Genomic DNA, 20,279 nt, shown 5'->3' on the forward strand with positions numbered 1-20,279 from the left:
AAGTAGCTTTTATCTGTTAGTTTTTTCAGATTAAGGGAGATATCGAAGGTTGTTTCTGTTGGCGTAAAAGGTAAAAATTTTTCGAAAAGACGGCGACAGGATGTTCTACTAGTTTTATTATTTTGGCTAGGCGCGCTTGAATTTAAAATACTGAAATTCCTATTTTTCTGTTGCCTTTATATTTTCCTCGGTAATTTTCCCCGATTTTCAGTACATAAATCTTTAAAAACAAAAGCAAACAGCCAACGCGCGAGGACACCAGTTTTCCTGGTTTATATTTTACAAAAAGCGAAGGCAAACAACCAGTCTATTACCTTAAGCCACCAGCTTTTATAATAATGCCTACAAAAATTCCTTGAACAGCGATCCGATATTTTTCGTGCGGGGCGTGCGGGAAAATAAGTCTCATAGGGCGCTTCAAGAAGCCCTCAAGCTCATCTGACAGGTAGCTTGGAAGTGAGTTGTGAAAAACGGGAGCAGCATTATCTACGCCCAGACGGATGCATGTCGAGTTAAAGGTTTTAGTTCCTTAGAGGTTTTAGTTCCTCTTTACCGAGACCTTGCGGGAAATTTCTGACACGTGACATGCAGCTCATTTCAAATCTTTGCAAATGTTCAGGCTAAGTAGCTGAAACTGAACACCACCTCGATTTCCTTCCCGTTGATGATAACAGGAGCGAACTCATCATCGATCTTAGCAAAGGAGATTCGCGTCTCTTTACATTTGCTATCGTTCAACTGAAACTTGTTCGCGTCCCACCTAGCGACCAATTTGTTGACAAAGACTTGAATCGTGCTCGCTCAGTTCTTAACCACAGGCTCAACAATAGCTGTATCGTCCACGTACTTCCATTTTTCTGTACCACTGGTGTTAATGTCATCGATCATTAAATTGAACAACCAAGTTCCATGCCCTCTCCCTTGTGGGACCCCTGCCGCGATATCTCCCCATTCAGACTTACAAGCCGTTGACTCTTTGCTTGCGATCTTCCAGAAAATCGATAAACCAGGACAAAATGCCATGTGGGATATCTAAGGCAATCAATTTTCCAGCAAGAATTGTGTGATCTAGGTCGAAGGTCTTCCTGTATTCCAACAAACAACTCGGCTAATAGTGGCGCCAGTTTGATCAGTGTGTTAAGTCCAGGAGTTAATCGTGCTGAGTAAGGCAAGCGTAGTAGAGGACTTGGGGATGAACCCAAAATGGCTATCACCGATCTTCTTTAACACAGCTAGTCGTACATTCTCTGTCCAATCATAGGCAATACCAGGTGCAGGTATACCGGAATGGGGTATTGAAAGCAATGCTCACAGGCTCCACAACCCCGTCTATCCCTAGCGGTTTTAGTGCAACTTTTTTCGATCCGCTTTCCCCACTATCTTGGAGCCTGGAATATACTACGCAATAGTATGTAGCAAAGCAAACACAAAGCCTGTTATAAATATCAATAAAAGATCATAGAATGATCAATATAGTCGTTCATCATGAAAGTTCTCACTCGTGATCTACATATTAAACTAAAATATTCGATGAATACCACAGTTTGCTTCTTATGGATCGAGCGACAAAAACAATTAGAACTTTCTTGTGTAAAACGGTCGTATTATTATTGCAACATGGTTTTTAATTCCTAGTCGAGATTATGGGCCCGTGAAGAAAACATCATGTTTACGAGCCCTTTTTATGTTCGGTTTGATGGAAAGACACTAGTCTTGTTTTTTCTTTCCCCTTATTAAGTGAATGTAAAAGGTTTCTACCCCAATAAACTTGAAGTACATAACCTGAACAAGATTTTAACTGAAAGAGTTTGACGATTGACATGCTTTCTTGACCCAGGAAAGAAGTGTCCAAAACGTTTTGGCCAGAATTGAAGTAAACTTGAAGGGCGGAACAAAACTGTACATCTGTTGAGTACCACTCCACTAAAGAAACACTCCATTGACTGTAATATAGTACAAAAAACGTGTGCCAAATTTTCTAAGCATTCCCTTCTTTATTTCATAGCATTGTCACGCAAATGAGTCATTCGTGGCTCCTTGGTCAGCGACTGTGGTGGCTTCTTTGGAGGAATAGCAAACTTCGTAGCATAACAGCTGGAATTTGTCTTCTTCATCAGAGTGACCTTGAATTATGTTATCTAAGCGCTGAAAAAGGAACTTTTTCTGTTTTTGTAGCTTCTGAAACTGACATTTGATAACGTCTTCTGAGAAGCGTACTTTGCGATGCTGTTGACTGTGTGACGACCTTAGTTCTGTCTTTATTTTGTGTTCTTCGCTACTTGTAAACTTTTTCAAAATATAATCGCTGATCTTATCAAACAAGGATTTTCTTCTTGTGTTGGCATCAAGCTTCTTCTCGGTTGAATTTTCCACGCTTTCTTCTCTTGATGCTATAATTGCTTTGCTTATTGCATCAAAATTGACCACCCTCTTTTTGTTGGGATTTTCGCCACAATTCCTAATCTCTGTTTTCGTCATCTTCACTATTTCTTCATTTCCTTTCGTTTGTTTTATACTTTCACTTATAGCGTCAAATATGCGTTTATTCTCTCCTCCCTTTTGACTCCAATTTTCATCCAGAAGGTCGTAGAGCTCATTTTCACTCGCGCAGGTCTTTGCATTCATAAGAGCATCGTTCATAATGGCAATAAAAAAATTCATGGCCAATATCGTCAGGGTAAAAAGAAGTAAGACGGCAAAAATTCTTCCAAAAGTGTCGTTGGCATCTGCCAGTTCATTGATGGGTCTCGCTTTCACGCGCCCCAGAGTCAGTTCGAGTTGGAAATATATAGCTCTGAGTATCGAAGAGTAATGCCTCGAACCCGTCCCGAAGATCAAAACCCCGAAATGCAGAAAGGCAATAAAGCAGATCAACATAACAACGGTAAATGATGACAACAGTCGCGTAGAGGTCTTCAGTGTTTTCGAAAACACGACAACGTGTTGATTGAAGCGAATAAGTCTCAGAAGTTTGGCGGTGACAATAAATGTTAAAATCCCAAGAGCAGCGTTCTCTATTTCAAGGCAAATGATGACTTCTTGAAAACTGAGGTTTGCGTAAATGTTTTTCTGAAGCTTCTGAATCGTAGAGGTCGCCTTTTTGGATCTCACGATGTACATTGCCACAGCCAACAAGGAAAACAACACTTGGAATATTTCTACCCAGCCCCATAAAGATTTAAAATATCGAGAACGTTGTCTGTACAGCCTGTAGCACTCTCTTCCAAGGTAAAACGCGACAAATATGATAAAGAACAGAATACAGATGAGGTAAAATTGTTGCGAACCAGCCTCTGTTGAGTCTAATGAAATAACCTCAGTTCTCGTGAACGGGGCGCTGTATCCGGAAGCCTCTACCTCAAAAAAATACGTCGTGATGCAAAGTAAACTAACAGATGGATTGAAAGAGGAAAATTCCAATATAATGGCCCTGGTTCGCCTGTCGAGCCAGTCATTGTTTTGTAGTGTTTCTATAACGGTAAGGCCTGTCGAATGTCCATAACCTAAGTCGGCCACGAAACCTCCACCAGGATAAAACGAGAACTGTCCCCACTTAGGCACCGTGTCCGTATCCTCGGCACCTTGGTATCTCCAAGGCTTCGGGCAAAGTCGGAAAAGTTCGTCATTATTCGTGGAGTTGTCGACAGGCTTCCACCCTGGTTCGTTGAAGGATGTCTTATCTTCGTTTAAGCGTGAGTAACCGCCGTAGCAAACAGGAAACATATGCTTCATGTAATCCAAAACTTCACAAGTCTCTGCAAATGTTTAAAAAAAGAACCTATTTATAAAGATCTAAGAATTGATGCAAATTTTGATAAGGGTTTGGAGTAAGGAAGTGGATATAGTTTTCCAGATCCTACATACCTTTTTCTTAATAATGTAAGCATAGTTAATTGAGTGGAATGGTTATGAAACCCGTCAGACTCCTTTGTTATATGTTTTTGTGGACCTGAAAGTGCACAACGTTCAAAATAATTCCTATCATTTTGATTGTATTGAACAATAAAAACGTTGCATTAATTTATTCCGTAACAATTTGCCAACAGAAAACAAAGGATTGTGCACTTTCAGGGTGCTTCCAACAGAAACTGCAGCACTGTTGTTTTTATCATTGATGTTTGCCGCTTTTCATAACCAGTCTCCTCTAATAACTATGATGTAAGCAATCTCTCTTCGTTTAGATTCCTTCTTTTTGCTAGCAGAAGGCTATTATTTTTCTTTTTTTAATATTTTGTGTTTCGGATCAGATTCACATTTAACAATGAAAGCTCAAGAATATAAAATGATGTCGCAAAGTACCGTATTTCCTCGAATAATAGCCGTCCCTCGATTAATTGCCTCTCTCAAATAATCGCCCTTTTTTGAAGGAAATATTTGAAATGATCGCGCGCCTCCCTCTGATAATCTCCCTTATTCGCCCCTCCTGCCATATTCTCTTCCTTTTATCCCCTCCCCTCCTTATGTTGAAGGGCAATGTGATTCAGCAAAACTGATCAGTGACGATTCAAACTCGGAAAATTAATCAAGAAACTAAATTTGGAACACTTAAAAATCCATGTTCAGTTTATCTCTTGATTATTTTTTGATTTAATAGAAAAATAATAAATAAAATATTCTAATATTCAATCCACGACTTCCAGTGAGCAATATTTGAAATAATCGCCTTCCCTCGAATAATCGCCCCCTTTTCAGCTATTACTCGAGGAAATACGTATCAGGAAAAATGGCCTACGTCGCCTTTTCGCTCCTTCTGCGGCAACATCCATTGTTTACCATGCCCGGAGAAAATGGCCATTAAAAATCGTACTTTATGAGATTATTTTGAAAAGGAATGACAGGCCGCGAAATTTTCTTTTCTCACTTGAGTTTTAACGCAATTTCTAATTTAAAACTCACCAGGTTGAACTCTAAGTTGCCTTCCTCTAGCCATTCCTACCAGGATTGAACGTTTATTTCCGATGTACATGGTTTGATTCTCGGGACGTCCGTTGTACCATCTACCAGCAAATACACCGGGTAAAAAGACACTTTTAATCCAGCTCCAGTACTGTTTCTTGTTAATGACCTGGTATCCCAAAAGCAAAAAAGCAAAAACAAAGAACAAAACTAGTACAAGAACCACGACAATTAAGTAATTTTTTGAAAGTTCTACACGGTAGGAAAGAAAAACGACAATGCAATTATTATTATTTTTTTATGATTTTTTTTCAGGCTTTCGTTTCGCAATTGCATAAGTTGCGTTTTCAGTTTTTCACTGTGATGATCTTCTCTTCATTCAGTAACTATCAAGCGCGTAGTCCTGAAATCATTATCCTTTTATATTAACCTAACTCAAAAATTGTGAGAAGGTAATAATCCCCCTGCCGGCCAAACTAAAGGATAGTAATGGAAAAAGCCGCTGTTCATTGTGTACACGAAGACACAGTTTTCCCAGCAAGCAATCATAGAGGAAAAGAGAAAAGAGTTCAGCAATAATGTTAGAGAAATTTCCCTTACCGCTTCAAATTTTGGCAGTCCTTCTGTGACGGATTTTGTCATCATGTATCGATGTTCATTTCTGCTACCATAACAAACCACCATCAACAAGAAAACAAAAATAAGGTAGATGAAAAGCTCCACAAAGAACCGAGATATATTTTGTTTTTTCGCCTGACGCCTTCTCATCTCCTCTACGTCTTTGAGCTTCATCTTCCATAAATGTCCTTTAGTTGAAGTTCGAGTTTTAGCCTCCTTTACGTATTCGCTACCATCTCTCTTTCTCTTTTTTCTGATAATGATGGCTGACAGTACTATTGCGGTAAAGAACACTTTGAACGGCTCAGTAATTGCCATATCCTGGGTGAAAGAGATAAACATGGAAGACAGCCATTGCTCAGTGATTCCCTTTCCCCAGAGCAAGCTGTAGAAGATGGTAAACGTCGCCGAAACAGAACATGAACAAACGAATAAAAACCAGGCAAAGTAAATGAGACAATTTGCTTTCCAGCAAACACGGGTTTGACTGGCGGTGTTTTCGGTCCCTTTTTGAAACAGGAATGCAATCAAAATGTTTATAGGGGCAACAATGAGCGCGCTTTCGATACCAATAACTACTTGTCTCCAAGTGAATTTCAAAGGTCCGATCTGAATCACATTCTCAGATTTTCCGTCCAGTTCGTAAAACATGGCGTTTGCAAGCATAGCTGTCAATAGCAGTGAAAGACAGCATGACGCCCGTTGTACCCGAGTGAACCGATTTCTCCTTGGCTTCGCTATAACTGAGACCCATATGTGTTTCTCTGTGAGTCCTTTCCACCATCGCTTTAAAACCTCGCTGTTGAAATCTATTCTATTTTGTTCTGTCTCCAACATCCGTTCAATCCTACCGTCTCCTCTCTCAAGAGCTAGCCACTGAGTATTCGTGAATGTCCAAGAGCAAAGCGTTTGTTTGTCAAGAACAATGATTTCCTCTAGAAACCACGAAGGACTATTTCCAGAGTTATCATGCCCAAACCTCACCCCTTCAATGGAACCGAGCGGTTTTTCAACTTTAAGAACAAAAACGTCCGTATTTCCTCTAGAGAAAAGTGTGCCCGTCGGTGAATCTTCCATGTTGTTGAGCGGAACCTTCCCGGTGCTTTCTTCAGAGCCGTATATCTCTATAGCAACTTTAGCTGTTGTTCCAGAGTTCCTCCAGACTCCTGTTATTATTGTTATTTCATATTCGTGCAAACTGTTTGATCCTGTTGGCAGCTCAACTGGAGAGCCATTCTGGAACAAAAAAGAAAAGGAAAGTGTTACGTGTTTTTGTTCCCTTTATTGTTAAGTTTCGTTCCGTGTGAAGAGTTTTCACTCTGACTCGTGATCAGCATCTATTAAAATTTTTTGGAACAAAAGAAAATGTTTATTGACACAATCCAACAGGATTGATTTGGAACACCAACATGGCCACCGTTACATTGTTCTGAAACACTGATGTGGCCACCATGACGTTATAAGAGAGCGCTGTATAATTTGTTTTTTGTTTTTCTGTTGGTTTGTTTTCATTATGCATGGCTGCAAGGCCAGAAACAAAAAATTGGTTTCCGTTAAAAGCATCCTCAGAGATCTGAATGGGTACCTGCTACTGATTAGATTCCGTTGTGCCAAATAAGGCACCGAAGCCTAAATCGAAGGCTCCGCACTAACACCTACCATCACCCCCGAAACTAAAAAAATTAACTCTTCTGCGCCTCTACGATGCCCTTGTACGCATAATGTTACATTATAGATGATTATAGAGCATGGAGTTTCGATAATCGCACAGTCATACATTATTATAAAAGTAAGACTTCACTAAAAGAATTAAGAGAACTGGAGAACCTAGTTTTGTATAATACTGTACTTCCAGTTCATTTTATAGGGTTCAATCGTCTTCATGGTGATAAAAAAAAAAAACCTCTCTGTTTGATTTGATGAGCTCTAGGAGAACGAGTTCTCTATTCTCTAATTGAGCTATCCGATGAGTCTTGCCTTTGGTTTAATATTTTTCATTGCTCGGTCTGGTTTACACTAAGATTCAGCTTCACACTGCTGCAGTGTTTTTCCAAGTGTGGTTGCATTATTTAAGTTACCTAATAAGTACTTACATTTCTGGTGTCTTGCTGATCCGCTTTTCTGACGAAAACAATCACAATAACGTAGCACAGGAATACCACTGCCACGGTTACAATAACCGCGACATTTCCTGTATCTGCAAGTCTCTTGAACTCTACCAGCACTTGATCAAAGTCGATGGGATTGGGTTTTACAAAGAAACTACCTCCAAAGGAGGTCAGGTGATTACATGAACAGTTCAGGAATCCATTTAACGTTGCTGACAAAACCTATGGAATAAAGAATGAAAAAATTTAAAACCAAGTTTCCATGTTAGGTCAATTATAGACCAATTTCGAAATAACTTAAAATTCATACCTGGCTCGGAGGCTTGGGGAATCTGGCCAACAAACAAAATTAATCTATGAATCTCAAGGCGATTGTTTCTCTTGAATTATCTTCTCAAGCCTCGAGAAAGTTATGAATTTTTTTAATATATCAAAATTGATTCATTAATGGACTTATATTGGGTTGTGCAATTTAAGGGCATGTTATAATTTTCCAGCAGATCAAAATAAATATCAAAATAACTACATTATACTATACAACTGCACAAGATCACAAAACATACATAGGAAGTCAAAAGATCTCATGAATGAACGTGAAGACGGCAAAAACATGCATGTATTACTTACTGCTTATTGCGAATCTTAACAATTTACACTTAGCAACCAACCCGAGTTCCAACACCAATTTAAGAAATAGCTCACTCATCATTTATTACTTACTTGACAGCCTTCTGTCGTCCACATTTGCAGCTTTTCTGACCAGAACACACAGCTCCCCAAGGCCACCCTCATAGTATAGTTCCTTGAGATGGCTGGGTCATACACGGGTACTACAGATACATTTTTGCTCTGAGGGGGAGTGGAAGGAGGATCTTTCACTTGCAGACATGATCTCTTTTGACGTCTATTTCCGAAACATGATCGCTTTTGTCTCTTTAGGGAGGTCACACTGGTGTTATAACTTTGAATTCCTAGAAAGTACCTTCCAGGTTGCCTAGCAACTGTTTCTATAGGAACGGCTGTAAATCTGTTGGAAGAACACTTTACTCTTCCAAAGCTTTTTTCCTGCCCATTCCACCAAATGCAAGTTTCCTGTTTGGAGATAGTGGCATTGAGATCATATACTTGTGTTGTTGGCCGTTGACTATGTCGCATGTAAACAAAAAGGGTCACTCTTTCATCTGTTGGAGTGATCTCCACCATTATCAACGTGTTTTCGTACTTGACATCTATCAAGTGAAATCGTAAGTTATCATTCTGGGTGAAGTACTGGGGGATTTGTAAAGAAATCTGTTGAGGTTTTAGAGGTGTAACAATCAGGACGTGGTTTGGGAGACCTGATACTTTGATCAGTTTACGCTCGTCGTCTTTCAAGTCCAGTGCTAAGATATCAGAGTCCACTCGCTCTCTTGTGACATCCCATGTGTAAGGATTGAATGGAATTGAGAGCATCTGAAAAAGTAAAACAAGCAAACAAAAACGACATCAACATGGCGCATGAGACACGTCACTGGCATACCCTTGGCTTAGATAATTATGTTTTCAGCAAATTTCATTACACTCCATTGCACATCACGATACTCTGAATCTTAGCGACATCTGAACGAAATACATTTTCATATTGTTGAATAATCCACTCGGCTTCGTCTCCGGATTATGCAACAATATCAACTGAGTTACGTAATCTCAACACAATTAGAAAGGTAACCATTCAAAAACGATTAGCTTGATTAACGGGTGAATTAATACGTGAACATGCAGCCGTAAACAGAAAATTCGCGACAGTTAGGTCTTTATGCATGCTTACAGTACCTTCAAACATGGTATATCGTAGCGGATCTCCACGCGCGTGCGAAGCGCGCGCGTGAGCGGAGCCCCATAGCTAAAGTAATCTACCCATCGCAGAAAATTTGGTAATCACGTGACCGACCGACGGTCCGTCCGCGCCACAGGCATACCAATGTTTACTCTCACACTTTCTAGCTACTTTGGGAGCCAAGGAGGAAGCTGATTGCATATCAATGTTGTCATCAATTGACAGCTGTCAAAACAGGGTATCCGCTGACCAGTATCACCTGACCGTATCGCGGACTCAGGTGTCGACCCATCAAGGTCGAGTATTTTTTGAAGTTATCCGCTGACAATTTATTCGTTTTCAAATGATTGCAGGCTCACGTTTGCTTTTTTTTAAAATTCATATCAAATATGTTGTGTTTATGTCAGTATCGCCCCGCACTATTACGATTTTGATTTCAAACTGACCTCACACGCAAAAATTCAGCCAGTTTTTTTTAAAATACAGCCGGGGAAGACCTTTTCTTACCATGGTCACGTGTTGGTCACGCTCCACGTCCAATTTTTATGCTCAGGGGCCGGTTGCTCGAAGCATGGTTAGCGCTAACCGCTGGTTAAGAGGTATGAAAAGGTATAGGTTTCCATGGTATTTAACGCTGGTTAGCACTAAGCATGCTTCGAGCAACCCGGGCCTGATTGGTTAAAATTTGACGGGTGAGTTCATGCGTAAAATTTATGCAGCATCTTGAAAGTTGTTTACTTAGACAGCTGAAGCTGACAGAGTGTTGAGTCAACTTGTGATGTTTTTAACTGTCTTTTTCCACTGGATGTACAAAATGAAATACAGCTGCTATCAAGAGTGTTCTCTTATTCATGGCTGGTTTGTTTATTGGGTTTATTGTATGATAAAAACAGCGCCTCATAGTACTCTTTCTCCTCAGATGTGGTGTATTAAAAAAAAAAAAAAGATTGGTTTTTCGCCTTCCTTTTTTTCTAAAAGTCAACTTCTACTTAAAGGGAATCCCTAGTTCAGAAAAGAGTGAAAATGCGCGTTGGTTTCACTCTGTAAAGGTAAACATTGATTCGAGTGCGTAAAAAGTCAGCTATAGTAAATCACGCTGTTTAAACACCATGAAGTCTTTTTCTACCTTCAAAATCGTCTACAGTAAGATATTCTTGTATTTTCAAAACGTTCTTACTGGAAAACTTTGGCAAACACCCAGTTCACGACAGCGGTTTTGTTTTGCTTTATATTCACCGCCTAGTGCGGTGAATATAACGTCATACTCCGAGATAGCGAACCAATCAGATTGCTCGAATCACCAAGATCACTGAGTGTTTATATACTAAAAGGCGTTATAATCTATAGAATATTTCCAAGAGTAATGAACACATGTATTTCAGATTGTTATGTAAGGTAATCCAAGACAGGCTGGATTCTGGATTTCATGCTGTGGATTCCGGAGTCCAAGCGCTAGCAATAACATTATTAAATGAACTGACCAAACCTCCACAAGCAAAAATGTCCAGGATCCAGATTCTGGATTAGCTTCACTTAGGTGAAAATAACAAAAAACTTAATTCTCAAACTGCCTCGAAACAACGTTTTCGGCGTTTAACTTGTGAAAAAGTGTGGGAATTTTAAAGAACTTAAGCAATAGCGGCACATTACCTGTCATCAAACTGTAGCTCATGTGTAACCTCTTTTGAACAGCAAATAGAGGAAATCAGGAGGGACAATTATTTCAGATTTAAGCTACGCATCAGTGTCTCTTCTCAATTATCCGCGCGGCTTTGCAACTCCTCGGCCTCTGAATACACGTACTGATGAGCTCTCGAGCTGCGAAGGCTATATAATAGCTTATTTGATAGCGCAGAGCTCATTCGAGGATTTTTTTTAAAAGGAGGAGGATTTATGAAAACTTACCTGCGAGTCTACGAAAGCTGTGTTACCGGTACTGGAATCAAATGTTTCTTTTTCATCTGGCAAAACAAATCTACCGTCCCCTCCTTCAATTGATAATCCAACAAGTTTAGTTGGGGTATGACGTCCTAATGTCATGGACAATTCTATAGTCTTGATCCGCGTCACCTTTTCATCTGCAACTTTCATTGCTAACACGGCATCTGCAATAATGTTGATGATCCTGAAGGATTCCATTACAAGAGTTTTGCCCTAAAGAAGGAAGCGCCCGTTTGATACAATTACTACTTCATTTTTAGAATGTTTAAGCCCGATTCACCCACTCATGTGCCCAATGGCGAAAATAGCGAGAATCCGCCAAGTTTAGCAAATAAGTAATAACAAAGCCAAAGGTTCCCATTAAGAGTTGCCATTTTGGTGAAAATGGCATATTTGGCGAAAATGGCGAATTTGTAATTGGCGACGAATATAGCGAGCATTCGCCAAAGTCTTAATAAAATTTGCAATGAAATGGTAAAGAGGCCATTTGAAAGTCGTGAGTTTCACGAAAATGGTGATGTTAACCAAAATAGCCAAAAATCCCCAAACCCTTACCTGCAAGTCAAATGAGGAGACAAAGGGTCCCCCCTTAAAAGTGGCGAATATGGCGAAAATGGCGAGAAATCGCAGCGGCGATTTGAAGGAGATGGCAAATATGCCGAAAATGGCTAAAATTTGCCAAAGCCTTGTATAGAAGTCACGAAATTGACGAATTTGGCGAAAATGGCCAAAGGGTGAATCTCTAAAAAACAATTGGCTGAGGGTTGGCGAAAGTTTAAATGAGATTACAAGCGGCACTCCTCCTAAAGTCGCGAAGTTGACAAAAATGGAAAATCTCACGAAAAATTTGGGAATTTGACGTCAATTTTCCATGGCGTTGCAAAAGATTCAAATTCGATCACCATTCTCGCCAACTTCACCAAAATCGCCTTTGCGGCGGCAGTACAAGTACGCGATAACTTTGAACCAAATTTTTCTGGCATCGATAGGTTCCCATTTTCATTTAGGTATGGGGCTCCACTGCTCGCGCACTTCGCACGCGCGGACGCTACACTATTAACAAACCTTAGCCCAACCTCCATTCAGGGGACATTTCTTTTCAGGTTACACTTGTCTCGGTTTCAAGGGTGTCCCCTGAATAGAGGTTCCACTGTACTTCTTTTTAAGTTAACGTTAGGTTATGTTTACGACAGCTAACGATAATCGTCACAATCGAGCACCAAGAAATGGATTTAATTTGCTGTAATAAATCATTAAATCACAACAGATGAGTGACAAGAAACTAGTTTCCTTGAGCAAGATTGGGGTCTTACAGGAAGAACCTTTCCATTAAGGCATCACGAGTATAACAGCCACCGAACACTAGGCAAGCATAGAGCACTGTCATTACATTTGTTGGGGAATTGCACTGAGATTTTCCACGTGTTTGTGCCAACTAGAAGACTATGGAAATAAATACCTGTTCTTGAAGACTGGAACCAAATTTTCCTGATGCGATTATTGATGCACTCTTCAGTACGTTGTTGAGGCAGGAGCCTAAGTTTTCTGCTGAAAGGGTGATAAGCGGTATGTCGTCCATGTGCTTCTGCTGGGCAGCATTCCAGAGCAGTGAAGCCATGGACTCAATAGCAGGTAGGGCAAATTCCTGACAAGAGCGAACGTATAGAGAAAGAAATGTTACTGCCAGTTTTCTAACGGGCTGCTAACAAATTACCGCTTCCACGATGTTGCGAATTGTTGTGAATAGTTTACCTGGAATAGCACCCTGGAAGCAGAGCGTTTCTTTCGCTTGTTTGATTTTGTCGTACTCAAGAAAGACTGCATAAATCGGGTCATTCTCCACCCCAATTCCCTTCTTTCTTGCGCATGACAATCTCACAGAGTTAAAAGCGTGACTTCTGGGCGGGATGAAAAATAAAATTGAGTGAGATCTGCATGTTGCTAGGATACAGAACCCCAGGTCTAATAGCAGAACGTCTTGTACAGCGAGCTCAGTTACGATCATCGTTATATTAATAAAAAAATGTTCGCTGTCGAAAAACCAGTTTGAGGAGAAAAGATAAGATTGACCAGTTCAGTTCGGGCTTCGGTGACCTCAAAGGCTTAACGCGATTCAGCCAGAGCCTCTTTTTCTCCTTCTCGATCAAGGAGAAGACAAAAGGAGGCTCTGCTCCCAGTTTGCTGGAAAAGTTGAGAACAACGCAATGAAAATTCAGGTGGAAACCGAATAAGGAATCCAAAATACATAACGTAGCCATTGAGCACTTATTACTACTGAACATGAAGCTGATGGCAGAAAATGCGCGAAGGAGGAAGGAGTGGCGCCTGTCATTCAAACGGTTTACACTGTGAAAGATGTAACGAAATAAATAGAAAAAGTTTTAAAAACATCCTTACCTGTCCTGTTTTAGCAGGACGATTATGAGGACTTCATGGGAAAATTATACCTTACCAGAGATTTTACAGATGTTGTTTCAGTTTGCTGAATGGCTGAGCCAATCACAGAAGAAGACTGCAGCAGGTCTGGAAGACTCTTAACTTGCAATGCGGCAATTTTCTCGACAATCAGTTCCTGAATCTATGATAAGTAACAAAACTGATCACACTTTAACACGAATCGATCAACCCTTCCACGGTGTTTTTAAGTTTAGATAAAACCCAGTAAGCGAATGTCCATGGACACTGCTGGAAAGAGCGCCGTAATTGAAATCAATAAACTTATCAAGTTTAAAGGTGTTGGCAGGGTAACTGATCGATTTAACGGCGTTCTTCCCAGCTGTGTTGACGAATTTTCACTAATTAGCCCCAGTAAAAAGTTGCAAAAAACGTGTTAGGGTCTAAACTACTTGGCAACCGCCGTGGATCCAACTGGATGAATAGCAAATTGCTTAAGATCGAGTCAGACTTAAGCGTAGTCCTTTTCTCGCGACAAAAGTAATATCGTTTCTGGTATAGGGGGTTTTAATCCAAAGAAGCTCCTAAGTGCCACATAAATTTCAACCAATGGGGACATAAATTAGAAATGGAAAGTTTCTGAACGTCGTTTCGGCTTTTTTTCAGTTTTGAGCGGATCGTTATAAACACTATTTTTTTAAAATACTACCTTCGTTTTTTCCTCTGTACTGAGGGAAGAATCCTGCGAAATCGCTTCTAGAATTGTATTTGCTATTTGTACTGCCTTGTTCAGATCACCATATTCGATCACTTGATTAAATAAGCTATCGTTAGATGTCAAGACACTGGTAAAGTTCGCTGGGCTCAAGTGCTGCGATGGTTCAACCTGCAAAAACAACGAACGAATCACGAGGCCTTAGACTGTTGAAAGGTTTCTAGTAGCTGATCATTAACGGTTCCCAGTTAGTTTTTTAACGGGTTCTTGATCGTTGTTAGGAAATAAACAGGATCAACTTGTTTGAAAGACAATTAGGTCAGACCTAGGGTTTGTTAACATGACAACTCAAATGCTTTGTTCAGGATTATAGTTATATATCAAGACTGGGAACGACTCGGCCTATGACTTAATTGTCTTAGGATTCATCAAGCTATGAACTCACCCGGACAGAAAGATTCACAGTCGGTGCTGAAGCTCCATAACTGTTAGTTACGGTAGCAAGAAACTCGACTTTGTAGTTATGTGATCGGTTTCCAGGGGGTAGCCATGAAATAACGGTGTTGTTTACTCCGTAGTATACCATGCTGTACAAACCGTTGTCCAGTCGATATTGATACTGGTAAGTCAGAGGGGTGGCGTCACTGACCCAGTCGCTGCAGCTCAGGTTGAAATCAGTCTTTAATGATATGCCGCTGGACGGAATGATCACACACCGTCCTCTTGAAGGTGGCGTAGCAGTAACAATGTCGTAAGCACACAATCCTCGAATACCGTCCTTAGTTGTGACAAATAACACCAATCGATAGTTCTTTCTCCCATCCAACGAGTTTTCTTTTATGACAAGGTTACTTGAGTTTAGCGGCGTAGTTGTAATGCTTTGCAATATATTCACCTTTCGCCATATTGGATCAGTATTTGAGGCGGACTTGTTCTGTTCATAGAGCGTCCATTCGTAGGAGAATATTTTGGAGCACTGAGAACCTTGGCACTGTGACTTGATACTCAACCTAACTGACGGACTTGTTTGAACTCCACAATTAAGAAGACAGCTAAATATAAAAATAAATACACATCTTGTAGGGCATTACTTTGGTAATATTTGGCACAATAGTTTACGCTTTTGTGACTCAGTATTGCGTTGATGCAACAGTGGGTATGATAGACTATCTCGAGAGTGGATTGACTCCATAAAAATAGTGCGAATATTGACATTTGCCGGACTAAGGGTTGATTTCCCGTGTCCCGTAATTTTTACGTGCGTACGTGCGTAAAAGTTACGTTCGCATATAAAATAGAGGCAATGCATGAAAGGTCGCTCGTGAGCGTAAAAGTTGAACCTCGCTCAACTTCTCGTTTAAGCTCAGCAGTTTTCATCTTGCCTCTTTTTTATTTACGTCATTAAAATTTACGTGCGTTATCGTGCGTAGCCAAAAACCCGTCAGTGGAAATCAACCTTAAGCTTTTTATTTCCATTACTGAGTTGACTGAGTTGTTATTACAAAGTGAGACTAGTTTCCTCCCCAGATTTCATTGTATTTTCCCTTAACTTAGTTAGATTGATACAATATCCACGGAGAACCTGAAACAGTCAACAGGGGCAGGATAATTGGCGCAAGTGAATCTTGGAACGTCGCGTTCTTTACCTCGCCACCCTCTGAATATACCCCTGAGTGTTAAAAAAAAGAGGCTGAACCACGCATTTATTGGCAATAAATATTATAGACTTCATCACACATTTACTGCGTTAAGAAGGACATTTCTTCTGCCCGGCCGGCGGCTTATTGATAATCAGTGACAGAATTACGGGAACAACAAAAAAGATAAGGTTTATGAATACCGTCTAAAAATGTACCTTTGAGAAACTCTAGGTGGTTCTCCATTCTGCAGTCTAATGACTTGAAAGACACTTGATGTTCGATAGTCTTTGGTGACAACCAACCTCATAATGTAAGTCTGATTCAGTAATAAGGGTTTCTTGGCGAAGGTGACGACTGGTCCGAAACCTTTCTCCGCGAAGTATTGAACGGTTATACCACCTAGGCCAGGCAACGGGAATGAATAATTATTTCCTTTGATCTCGCCAAAATCCCAGGTAAAGTTCATTCCTGAATTATTTCCAGTTCCTATATCTGGATCGTAAGAAAGCGAGGCGTTCATCGTGATATTTTCGTGAACTCCTCGGATAACTTCGGCACCACCTTCGATAATCGCGACCAGTTCAGGTTTTTTTCTGCAGGCCTCTGCAAGATAAATATGTGTTAAATTATTTTAAGGTTAGAGTTATGTTATGGGTAAATGCAACATAATGCATGTAAAACAGGGAAAAAAAATGGAGACTAACATGTAATATCCTGGCTGGCAGGCCCAAAAAGGGGAAAGGGTGCAGGAGAAAAAACGCGATTTAACAGTTCAATCTTTCACTCGTAGTTTTCACTGCCTTCACAACTTTCGATGCTCGCCCAGTGATTCCAGAGGTCAAAATACAACTGCGTTAAATTCTATGCTGCTCATACTAGTGATGATTAATACGCTTAAAGGAAGTTCTGTCTGTCCTTACTGTGAACGCCGAGTCGCAATGTTGTAACGACAATTATCGAGAGCGCGCTGAAGGAATATTAAGGAAAAACAATTTAAGGGCTAGCAATAAAGTAGCCGTTATTCCCCTGGAAGAAGGAGGTACTCATCAAAGTCTTAAACGAGAAAGCTCCACCTTAGTCCACAACCCCTCACCCTTTCATACAGCATTTTTGAATGAACATAGCAATCAATCCCTACCACATACCGACTTATCAACACTTCATCTGAAGTTAATGAAGGATATCACGGAAAAACATGAAAATTATAATGATACAGACAAAGGTTGAGTCTATTCGAAGTATTTTTACTATAAAGTAGCTTTTAAATCACTTAATGACAGATGCTTCCTCCACTTTTTTTCTATTTTGTTTAAGAAAATCACCACTACTCATTATTCAAATACCTTAATTGATTAACCTTCAAGAAGATAACTCTTTCTGTTATATAGCCTTCGGGCTGGTCCCGTATAAGCCAGCAAGGGAACATGGTCTGCCCCCCTGCGGGCTGTTATCCTGACGGACGTCTACTTTCTAACATAGTCAGTAAGCTTGTTTCCCTTTTCGTAAAACCCTTTTTAAAATCATTATAAACATTTTATTAAATCTTACAAAAATTCTGAGCTTAAGGAGTTTCCCTCCAATTATTAACCGTGTTTTTCAAAAACACGCAAACTCTGCAGTTCAATAGCCGTCTTCACAATTGCGTTTGTCGCTGTCTTTAATCACAATTAATCACAAGCATCGAACCCACAAAAAACGAAACGAAAACCACCAATCACAAATCACAAACCATCACTTTTTGAAACCGTTTCCTAAGAGGTCCGCATAGATATTTGACGGTAGCGACGAGTTCAAACTTCACTTGGCTTTTGAACTTTAGAATTGGCTTGTTTTTGAAAGGCGCGGCAAGCATTTTATTTTCAAGTGGGATGAAAACAAAGCCCGGTCTGCTTGATTCCAAAATTATTTCAAGGTAGTGATTATCTCTGTCTTATCAAATAATTTCTTTTATCTTGTCGGAAAACTCGACTCTCAGTGTTACCTAGTTGCGTACCTCTCACCCACAGCACAAAACGCTGGCAATCTTCAGACCTTATGGTAGACGACACATTATCCGATTTGTTCAATGGAAGGCAACAATAGTAATTTCCACAATCAGCGTCCTTTAAGTCAAAGACTTTCAAGACATATGGACTGTAGATGCCACTGCGTTCAATGCGATATCTTCCCACTTTGTTGGCTGCAATCAATAAAAATATATTGAAGAATCCAAGTGTGACAGTTTCGGACGTTATTTCTTTTCCCATTTGCGTAAGCTAATTAGTCACACTTCGTCCATTTGTTAAAACTATTTGCGCGAATTTAAGTGTTTAGTTCCTTGTATTAGTTTTCGGCGGCCCACTCTTTAGTTCTAGCATCTCTGCTTTTTCATGTTCATTAGCACCTTTTTTTGTTTCTTTAGTTTTCTTTTCTGCATATTCAACAGTATTTTTAATCGCAGTTTTGCAGTACAATTTGTAGTTCTTTATTTCGGTGCATACCCCAGCAGTTTTTCTTTTCAGTCCGCTTCTACAGCGGTTTTCTCTGGCCGTGACAATGTGTGTTTCACAGTCCTCGATTTGTTGCAGTTAGTTTTGTTGTTTTTTTATGTCAAATTCTTTTTCGCAACTTGTAATTTCTTTTGCCCTGTTTTTTTTTTTTTTACCGTTTTTAGTTTCAACCCAAGTTTCTTTCCACGTTTTCTACCTTTGTATCCACGTTTGCACCGGTGTTTGATCCGGCGAAGGAAACAATATTTGTTTAGTGCATTTGGTGTTAGGATTTCCGGCCACAAGTTTCCCCGCATGTTGCAGTTTTATTCATTGATAATGATAATAAAACTGTTCGCTTCGTCTGAGATCAAGCTAAACAGGCTTGTAGTTTAATTGCATATTTGAAGCGAAGACACACTTGCAAAGGCTTTCAGAAATCTAAGCTAAATATAGAGCCCAAGCGTGTCAAGACAGCAAACCAGTTTGCTTTACCCGTCTTGACATATCCTATGTGGACCGAACATAGGGCACTAAGAGTTGAAGAAAATCCATATAGAGACAAGAAGTTGATTCAGAAGAATGGCGGATGAAGCTGGCTCATCTCTTCTGCAGTGTTGTATCTTCTAAGAGAAGAAGGGGATTGTACTCTAGTCTGTAGAACAAGAGTACAGGCTAAACAAGATTAAGGAGGCTATCAAACGTTATGAGAATCCAGATCCAATAATCGATGAAGACTTTAAAGCTATTTGAAAAGAGGGCATGCAAGAAAGTAATCTCCTCGCTTGTGAAGGGACCACATATGTTTGCGGAGAAACTAACTACTTGTCTGAATTTGGCTACTTGCAAACCGTTGTGTAGCTTGCTTCAACCCTCTTCCTGAGAAGAGTATCAGAGAAGATCAAGTAAGTTAACTAACTAAGAAAGCCGTCGGAGAGAAGGTGGAAGACCAGAAATGGCAAAGATGTCTGTTGTGGACCAGAGAAGACCACCAGCTAAGAAAACGTGGTTGTTTACCCTAGTTTGACATTAACGTGTAACGAAGCTTTGCGCACAGCTGTAGCGAATCCGACTTTACTCGGTCTATAAGATTGGGTCGTCAGACCAAACTGACACAATGTCCAGAATGTGGGAAAAGGTACCAGAAAGCCTTTCTCATGTGTTGGTGGGTTGTTTATCGCAAGTGCAGATTGAGTATATGGACAGGCATAATGCTACACTGAAAGTGCTGAGGAACCTCAAGCTCTACCGACACTGTACTGTTCCTTTTGGTACTAACGTGTACCAAAAACTAAAGCCTAAACCTAAGCCTAAACTGACTCACAAGTCAACAGACGCGTAATCATTTTGGGATGTTCTTGTTTACGCAAAACACACTTTCGTGAGACCAACATAGGGTGGATGCGCGATTTGTAGAACACGAGGCAAAGAGGATGTTTTCTGTGGAAATGATTTGTCCTTATTGGTTGGAAAACCCCTGTGAGGAAGGACACTGAGAATACAGAGAAGTAGGAACCGTTGCAGTGGGAGCTTACTAGACACTGAACAGACAGGATACAAGAGATTGTACAGCTGAAAGTCATCATAGAAGTACTGGGGGAATGGCCCAAGGAGCTGGATTTCGAGATGAATAAGATTTTTAGTTCGCGATCGAGTTATTTTTTGAAGAGAATGCAGAAGGCT

The 20,279-nt window shown here is 40.2% G+C and overlaps 1 protein-coding gene across 1 annotated transcript in view; it reads right to left on the reverse strand.

Moving 5' to 3' along the window:
* Positions 1–2,010: 2,010 nt before the first annotated feature.
* The window catches only part of LOC140932398 (polycystin-1-like protein 2), a 35,020-nt gene continuing 16,751 nt past the window's right edge, over positions 2,011–20,279 (reverse strand). Inside the window, exons 10-21 of the mRNA XM_073382010.1 lie at positions 18,122–18,307; positions 16,344–16,731; positions 14,934–15,540; positions 14,483–14,659; positions 13,832–13,957; positions 12,839–13,024; positions 11,344–11,592; positions 8,343–9,074; positions 7,608–7,844; positions 5,497–6,750; positions 4,897–5,065; positions 2,011–3,755 (exon numbers count right to left, since the gene is read on the reverse strand). Coding sequence (XP_073238111.1) covers positions 2,011–3,755; positions 4,897–5,065; positions 5,497–6,750; positions 7,608–7,844; positions 8,343–9,074; positions 11,344–11,592; positions 12,839–13,024; positions 13,832–13,957; positions 14,483–14,659; positions 14,934–15,540; positions 16,344–16,731; positions 18,122–18,307 — 6,056 coding nt within the window. The remainder of the gene's footprint in view (positions 3,756–4,896; positions 5,066–5,496; positions 6,751–7,607; positions 7,845–8,342; positions 9,075–11,343; positions 11,593–12,838; positions 13,025–13,831; positions 13,958–14,482; positions 14,660–14,933; positions 15,541–16,343; positions 16,732–18,121; positions 18,308–20,279) is intronic.

Source organism: Porites lutea, chromosome 3 (assembly GCF_958299795.1).
Source record: "Porites lutea chromosome 3, jaPorLute2.1, whole genome shotgun sequence".
In the NCBI taxonomy this organism is placed as follows: domain Eukaryota; kingdom Metazoa; phylum Cnidaria; class Anthozoa; order Scleractinia; family Poritidae; genus Porites; species Porites lutea.